The 7,805-nt window shown below is 43.3% G+C and overlaps 1 protein-coding gene across 1 annotated transcript in view; it reads right to left on the bottom strand.

Annotated features, from left to right (window-relative positions):
- Positions 1 to 3,215: 3,215 nt before the first annotated feature.
- T265_06071 (hypothetical protein) overlaps positions 3,216 to 7,805 on the bottom strand; it is a gene marked incomplete at both ends in the record, with an annotated part of 12,400 nt that continues 7,810 nt past the window's right edge. The window contains 2 exons of the mRNA XM_009171249.1: positions 3,216 to 3,380; positions 7,334 to 7,459. Of these exons, the coding sequence (XP_009169513.1) occupies positions 3,216 to 3,380; positions 7,334 to 7,459 (291 nt within the window). The remainder of the gene's footprint in view (positions 3,381 to 7,333; positions 7,460 to 7,805) is intronic.

The following is a 7,805-nucleotide window of genomic DNA, read 5'->3' as shown; positions in this document are numbered from 1 at the left end:
TTTTACCTTTGTTAGTTCGTAATGCACTACTCATAAGGTTGCTGAAAATTCGCCAGAGCTTCTCAACTTCATTTCATCGCAGTGGAAGTACCAACAATTTGGTGAGCCAACAGACCCCACGTGTTCTCATGTTCAATGAGGTCACTGAAATCGATCGATTCGACCTCCATTGTGTGTCCCAAATGAACTCGAGATAACCCTGAGGTTGTCTTGTAACTGACATGTGGGCGATCAATTACCTAATCCCGTTTGATAGGGATGATGAGTCAACATCATTTTTCGTCTTTGACTTGTTTCGTTTAACTCATTGAAGTGATATGAAGTTTTCGAGCCCATCCTTTAGGTCTTGAACAACAACTAGCCTACATTAACGAAATACACTCATTTGCAAACAGATTTGGTTCTTCGAGAAACTCACCTGGAACCCAGCTGAATCTCTCGTTTGTGTTGTTGCCAGGCAACTGAGTGTGCTTCATCACGCCTTCTCATGTTTCAGTTTGACGATATTCGAGATATCATTATACATGTGTAATCATAACGCACTACTCATAAGGTTGCTGAAAATTCGTCGACAGCCTACGATCGGTTTCGTCCTTGTTGGAGCTCATCAGGTAGACACAGTCCCCGAGTTTCCGCCAACCACATGTTCTAACTCGTGCGATTTGGTTTTAGGTGGACCATACGGTTGACGGAAACTTGAGGAATGCGTCTAGTAAGGCGGGTTCACTTTGGTGGGGAGTTGAGCGCTGATTCTCATCGCTACACAGTAGAGCTATACATCATTCTCATGAATTCCACCGATGGAAAGACGTGATCCACTGCCAGGATATGCATGAATTCATAGTCCAGTCATTATTGACAGAACACTGATTGAAGAACTCGCCTTTGCTTCAAGCGAACTCTAATAGATCCTTTGTTTTATGGGTGAGGTTGTAGCGACCCAGTCACCCACACACTTGACTGTTCAGCCCACAATCGCTCACTGGATCACGAGACTTGTCTCTTTTTCATGCCACAACCACGTTACATTAAGGTGACTCATCAGACGTCGATTGTCTGCACCGTCTAGTGAGCGTACCAACCACTCACGTGCTGACGCGCCCATATACGCGCAAACGGACCCACATTATAGGGGAACCGAACGCAGTCAGCACACACAGTCTCGCGCGCGCGCAGGGAGCAATGAGTCAGCCAAACACTCCAAGTCACCGGACAATCATGGAACACGTGTAGCAGCTATACTGCGAAGAAAACACGTTCCCACCGTCCGGACTTTTACCAAGGGACTCTCACATACGATAAGTTCCCTTTTGACTTGCTCCCATTTCGCATTGTATTTATTTTTATACGTGTTGCAACCCTCCACTGTCCACCGTACTAAAACCTTCTATTAGTGCCCATAGACCTTCTGATTTGTATTACGGCCATCAACAACTGTGCACTAATACGGTCAGTCTATACCGAAAGCCTGAAATGCTCAGTACTGGTGTACATCCTTCCGGGGATTAACTAGAAATGAGCACTCCACAGTCTTTAGAGAGATCGAAAAAAATTCCGGTCATATGGCTAGCAGTTGGAACCCATTTCTTTCGACCAAGAGCACCCGACCAGCACCGTGAACAGCTCGCTCTTGGGCAGGATGTAGCGCCACACATGCTGCAGTCACGTGACCCACTTCACATAGTCGCATATATGCTGGTTCCACGAGTGATATAGGGTTCACTCGTCGTCTGAATTGTTATTCCTTCCGAGTTGCTTTTGATTGGTTGATCGATTCCAAAAGCAGGCCGATGTATGCGTGATAATCTTCACCCCGATGACATGGTTGTAAAGTGTTCTCTGTGCCTGATCATCACTCATGAACTCACTTTACAAGAAACTAACCCTTCAGTACCAGTAAGAGATTGTGTTAGAGGAAACCCCCACAGGAGAGGAGTTACTATTTAAATTTGACTTTTGGAATATCAATAGACCAGCACAATCGCTGATGTAAGGGGATTTCGTCGTGCTACCTATAAAATCGACGAAATATTGGACGGCTCATCACCGGTTTCGTTCCGGTTCGTTGAAGACCAATCCGCGGATTTCGATCCATGGTTTTCTCATATTTGAGCTCCAGACTGTTCCTGTGTGGAAGTAAGCACTGATTTTCAGTTTAAGTTGGCGGTAGCGAAATTCTGGGCTTAAATAATATAGATGAAGTGATTAGACCAGTTTCACCTGGGCCTGACGTCGACTCCAAATTAATTCGCAAACGAGTGATTGTCGCCAGGATCCCACTACGACCTGAGTTTGATTTGTTTCTTCAAGTCTCGCCCATGGTTACTCTACTCCACGTGCGCGGACGTCTTATAGAGGTCTGGTCCTAGAGCAGATGAACCCAAAGCCCAGTGCTGGACAAGATTTTAATGGTTTCACACAACTGCAGCGTTTGAATGCCTCTGAAGCCACGCTAGAGAAACCATCAGTTGCACGCAAACTACAGGGATTCAACTGACCAAGTTATTGTATTATCTTGCTTGCAATCGGCTCCACTGAGGATAATCTTAGTTTTAGTTAGGGTTTCAAGATACTGTGTGGAAAAATCCAATCGATTGGAGCCCTGGAACAGACCTAATTCCAACATGTCAAAGTTTCGAAATGCAAGTGCACGGGAAACTGAGTTCATTTGGTAGGTCGCATGAAACTGTTGGTTAGTTCTCATCTCCAGAAAGAAGATTCAAGCGGGGCTCTTTAATTGTAAAAGTCGAACACGGAGAAGGCCGAATTCCGATCAGTGTGCTAGGTCCAAGATTTGGTGTCGGGCGGATAGGCAAAACACAAATCATTCGAAATAATTCATGGGCTGTGTACATTTAAGAAGTTTCGGGTGTACATGAGGACATAGTGAACTGACAAAACATTTAAAAATTAGATAGCACTTCCACAGAAAAGAACAAAATCCTCAAACGTATACGGTGAGGATGGGGAATAGGCATTCAGCCAGTAGAACCGAACTGTGGCGATCTATGGCTTGTCTGAAACCAGTCTAAATCAGTCAGTGTTCAAAGCAAAGATGACTACACAGATACTGAGTTGCACATAAGTCAACTCATGCTTGCAAATCTACAATTCAGCGGATTAGCTGGGAAAGAAGTACACGAGCGGGAAGCATCAAATGCTGGTTGGTTGGAAATTCCATTCAAGCAAACTGTTCACTGCGCCCAAACACTGAATCATTCCAGAGTATGGTGATAACGCAATACCGAATCGATCCACGTTCTGAAATGAGAGGCGCCAGTGAAGATTGACGGGCCATTTAGGTTTCCAGAATTGGCTACTCCCGCCAATATTTCTTTGCCATCAACCGAAGGGCACACTAGTGGACCGCCACTGTCACCCTGTGTTTGAAGGGGGGGTCAAGAAGAATGATTAAAATTCAAGGATGATCTGATGGGTCAACACATTGGTTAACGCATTGGTTAACGTTAAAACTTAAAGCTGCAGACGTACCATAGAGTACATATTTCGTTTTGTCAGTGAAACTAATCTATGGTGAAAAACCGAGAAACACTGTACAGCTTTCTCACCCTGGTTGGGAATCACCATCAATGTTCATCTCACGAAACTCCAGCTGGAAGTTTCGAACGCTCGAACTTCCGGTCAATGCGTGAACACTAAACGGCTTTCCCACGAGTGGCTGGACAGCAACGCGATTGGCCAATTTATACGCTGAGTGACTTCGGTGAAATTCACTCACATTGGACAGATGACAGCGTCACAAGGATTGGTTGATCACATCAGCGCGTTTATTGGTCCAAACACACAGGTCAAGAATGAAGCCGCCGTTGGTCTGTTGCACAGCGCTATTTCATTCACCATTCCTGTTTATAATTCGTCGGGATATTTATTTCAAAATCATATCTGATGGATTCGTCCGTGAATATTTGTCAGCATGGGTCCCGTGACATTCTACGTCAAACACAGTGGTGTAAAACTCGGCACGGGCAACCAAACAAGAGATAGTCCAAGATGGATAAAATATAACCTGTGTCAATTTAGCATCATTTTGTATATCTGACTGACTCCCATTGATCGAGACGTCTACTCACAACTAGCTTTGTACTTTGTACCAATATTGAACGCAAGATTAATTTCTCGCCCGTCCGAATCCTCGGTTTTCACCGACTACTAAGAAAATCAGCAATTTATCGAATGCTAGCGTCCCCCTGAAGAGCTCGTAAATGCGTTATAGAGGCTCAGTACGATGCAAAAATGTGGCCGGCTTACGCGTTTAGATGTCACGTTATCGGAGCACCCCGCACCTGAACAAACAGAACCATTATGGTCTGTAGTAGACAAACGAAACAAAACTGAAATGCCTTGCTCAACATAAACCCTACCTGTGCTTCCATAGCTCATCAAGCCCCGTTCATGTCACACCCTTCGTTTACAGCAAGGCGAATATACTTTCCTTCACTGTTAAACCGGTCACTTGATGTGCTGATTGTTAAGTGCACTCACAGAACGAAGATACACTCCACCAGCCAATTGATGGCATATATATTCCATAAAAGTACGGCCTCTTGGCTGCAAAATGCTCTCAGCTGCAAAACATTTGTGAGTGGAATCAAACGTTTTACGCCAAAATGTTGCATTTTGATCCGAGTGTTTGAGCGAACCAAAGATCACCCAAATCTACCATCCGATTTTTGCAACTCGCCACACGAAAGTATCCATACCTCTGGCGTAAAAATACCGGTGGAATACTTTCCTAGCGTCTCAGGGACCGCGGGATGCCTAGATGGGGCTGATCTTAAAAACTCAATTGCCCGTCTGTTTTATTCCATCGGGGACACATCGTAGCTTTTGAGAATTCAATTCCATTTTGCAAATACTGAGCACCGTAGAAGAACTATGCTGCACATAACCTGACACCATCGAACCGATGTCGTAAAAAGTACATCAACTTTTCAGACGATTAACTGATCATGTAATGGTTGCTGAATTTATAACAAGTAGCGATCAATAAGCCTTGATCCGCCACATGCCTCTCGGAAATTGGTGCGCTTCTGAACGAATCCACTCACTTGCACACCAGTTTAGTCTTCACGGGATACAACTAAATCCTAACTGAATCTCCTGTTCATGGTATTCCTTGACTTAAGGTACTGACTGCACGAATGCCGCTCTATGTTACACTTGGTACCAAAATCAAGATATCAAAGTTCAAATCAACATCAGTAGGTTTTTGGATGAACCCTGAACATGAGTTTTTTGTTTGCATTCTGGGAGGTTTTGTTGATTTGGGTGTAACCCACCCTTCTCCAGACAGCATGCCTTTAGGCTGATGAGGTTGCAGTATACAAAGCAGATATTATTACAAAAGTCCCCAAAAAACTGAACCCGGTGTTTGCATACATGACACAGTCCTTTCCCCTGACGGACAAATCCCGCACAAAGCTTGAACGGACTAAGCTCTTTGTTCTTGTAGATTTCACCACACAGGGAATGCGGGATCGTGGTCAACTCCACAGCATGTTGCTGATCTCTGACTGCACCACGTGAGCCACCACACCCCCAGCCGATGGCAATGCAGTTCTGTAATAGAAAAGTAGAGAAAAATATCCAATGATCCGAGGCTCAGCTGTATGACATATATGTTTTTGTATTTGTATTCATACTGTACTCTATACGCCTCATCTGTTAAACGAATGAATATCTCCTTGGGTGGGAATAAAAACCAAGTGGTACTACTAACCCACATCTCGGACTTAATGGCTGATTCCTAGGGGGCCGTAACTCTATTCAAGCAAAGTATAAAGCGTACATCAAACAGTGTGAGCCAATTGATACTTGGGTATTCTTAATGACTAAGGTGGGTCATCGCCGCTTGTTTCATCAAATGCTGTGTATCATGATGTCGGTTGTGCCTAAGAGAAACCCAATGCGCGGTTTTGAATTGTACTTTCTATTATTCGAAAAGAAGATTGAATCTGCTCTCTACCCAAACGCAAAGTTTGGTCATTAATGGTTATATAAGTGAAATACAAATGGTTCGTCCAATGCAATTGTGCTCCCTGTATAGAGGGCAATCGCATTACCGTAGTCCCAACTACATACACACGGTGATATTGCTCCATTGATGTCAAACTACCTGGAAGGATTAGTGAACTAGAAAGTCATATTTGCAGTGGAAATTCCAGATAAACTACATGAATACATTCAACGATCACAATATTATTGATTGGATTGGGACAAAAGCAAAGTAATGAAATTAATTCATAAACTGCTTAGAGTAAAGAGATATCTGTTTGTGTATGACTACATCTCAGTTGTATTTGCTGAAAAAACACTTGAAAGGAGTAATCAGTTTGAAGGCCATTTGGCGAATTTGCGAACAGTATTCATCAATTTGTGTGCGATCACCATTTGGTTGGGAATCACTGAATAGACTTCAGAATGAAATCGACAAGTTTCCGCCAATTTTATGTTCTAATTGAACCCTGACTGAACGAATTTCCAGAAATACACTGATTTGCAAACCAGTTTGGTTTTGACGGGAGATTCATATGGAATCCAGTTGAATCTCTCATCCAGGCTATTCTACAGCTCAATGCGCTGCTACTCACATGACCACACCGACTTGGAGCTAATTCAGTTACTCCAGGTGACTAATATTACTAATATTAGTATTACTAGTTATATATTTATATCATATCCTCATAAACGAAACTACTCAAAAGGTTGCTGGAAACTTCGACAGCCCACGATCGGTTTCGTCCCTCTTGAGGCTCGTCAGGTAGGCGCAGTCCTCGAGTTTCCGTCAACCTCATGTTCTACTTGAACCCAAATTGGGTTGTTTTCGGGAACTACACTCAGTTGCAAATCAATTTGGTTTTCACGACAGACTCAACTGAATCTCTCGTTTATGATGTCCTACAAGTGAATGAATCAGTTGAATCTCTCGTGAAAACCAAATCGATTTGCTAATGAGTGTATGTCATATCCTATTAATATTAATAATATTATGAATAATATTATAATATACCACTAATGCTACTCATGTTACTTGGAACCACACAAGACCAAGCAGAAAGGCGTTGCCACGAATAAGCACAAAGCCTGAAGCTGTCAGGTCCCACAATATGGTTCGAAATGGTCAAGCTGCTAGAGTTGGTCGACAAAAATCTGGGGAACTTCACTCAGTTGACCACTGTACATTGGATGAAATAGGTACGAATGCGAACGCAGAAAGAAGTCGCACTCTTAGGTGCCCAGACTTCGTCTGTTATACAGTTGGTGAGTTGTGTTCACAATTATTCAAAAGAAAATGTCATTTTCTGATACATACCGAGCCAGGGGGTGGCCATACCCCAGTAGGAGTGTGTTTTGGCAGTCTGAGTGGAGCAAAGCCTGGTACAGCCTTGAATGGTACACTTTCTTTCAGGTACACAAGCGCAATATCTTTGTAGAGCCCCTGAGGATCTGTGAAAAGCGAAAAACGTTTGGTTGTTATTTCATGGTGGTGGACATAAACTGTCAATAATTAGGTACTCCAGGACGATGATCTACTGATCCGGTCACTCTCGCACAAGGCGAGATAACCAAACAAAGGAAAAACGGAATTCCCATTTAGATTCAAAACAGGTTTATGTCATTCAGGCATAATTTATGGAATAAATGTCGCAAAACGAAGCAACTAGAGCTCACAGGACCAAAAACCCTCCCGAAAACGTGTAAAGTAAGAATACTAAGCACACTAAGCATACTATAATGTACATACTATATTTACATAGATCAGTGGCTAGAGCGCAAGTTTACTG

Source organism: Opisthorchis viverrini, assembly GCF_000715545.1.
Source record: "Opisthorchis viverrini unplaced genomic scaffold opera_v5_134, whole genome shotgun sequence".
Taxonomy (NCBI): domain Eukaryota; kingdom Metazoa; phylum Platyhelminthes; class Trematoda; order Opisthorchiida; family Opisthorchiidae; genus Opisthorchis; species Opisthorchis viverrini.
Note: the sequence above shows the minus strand (reverse complement) of the source record. Positions and strands in the feature narration are given on the sequence as shown.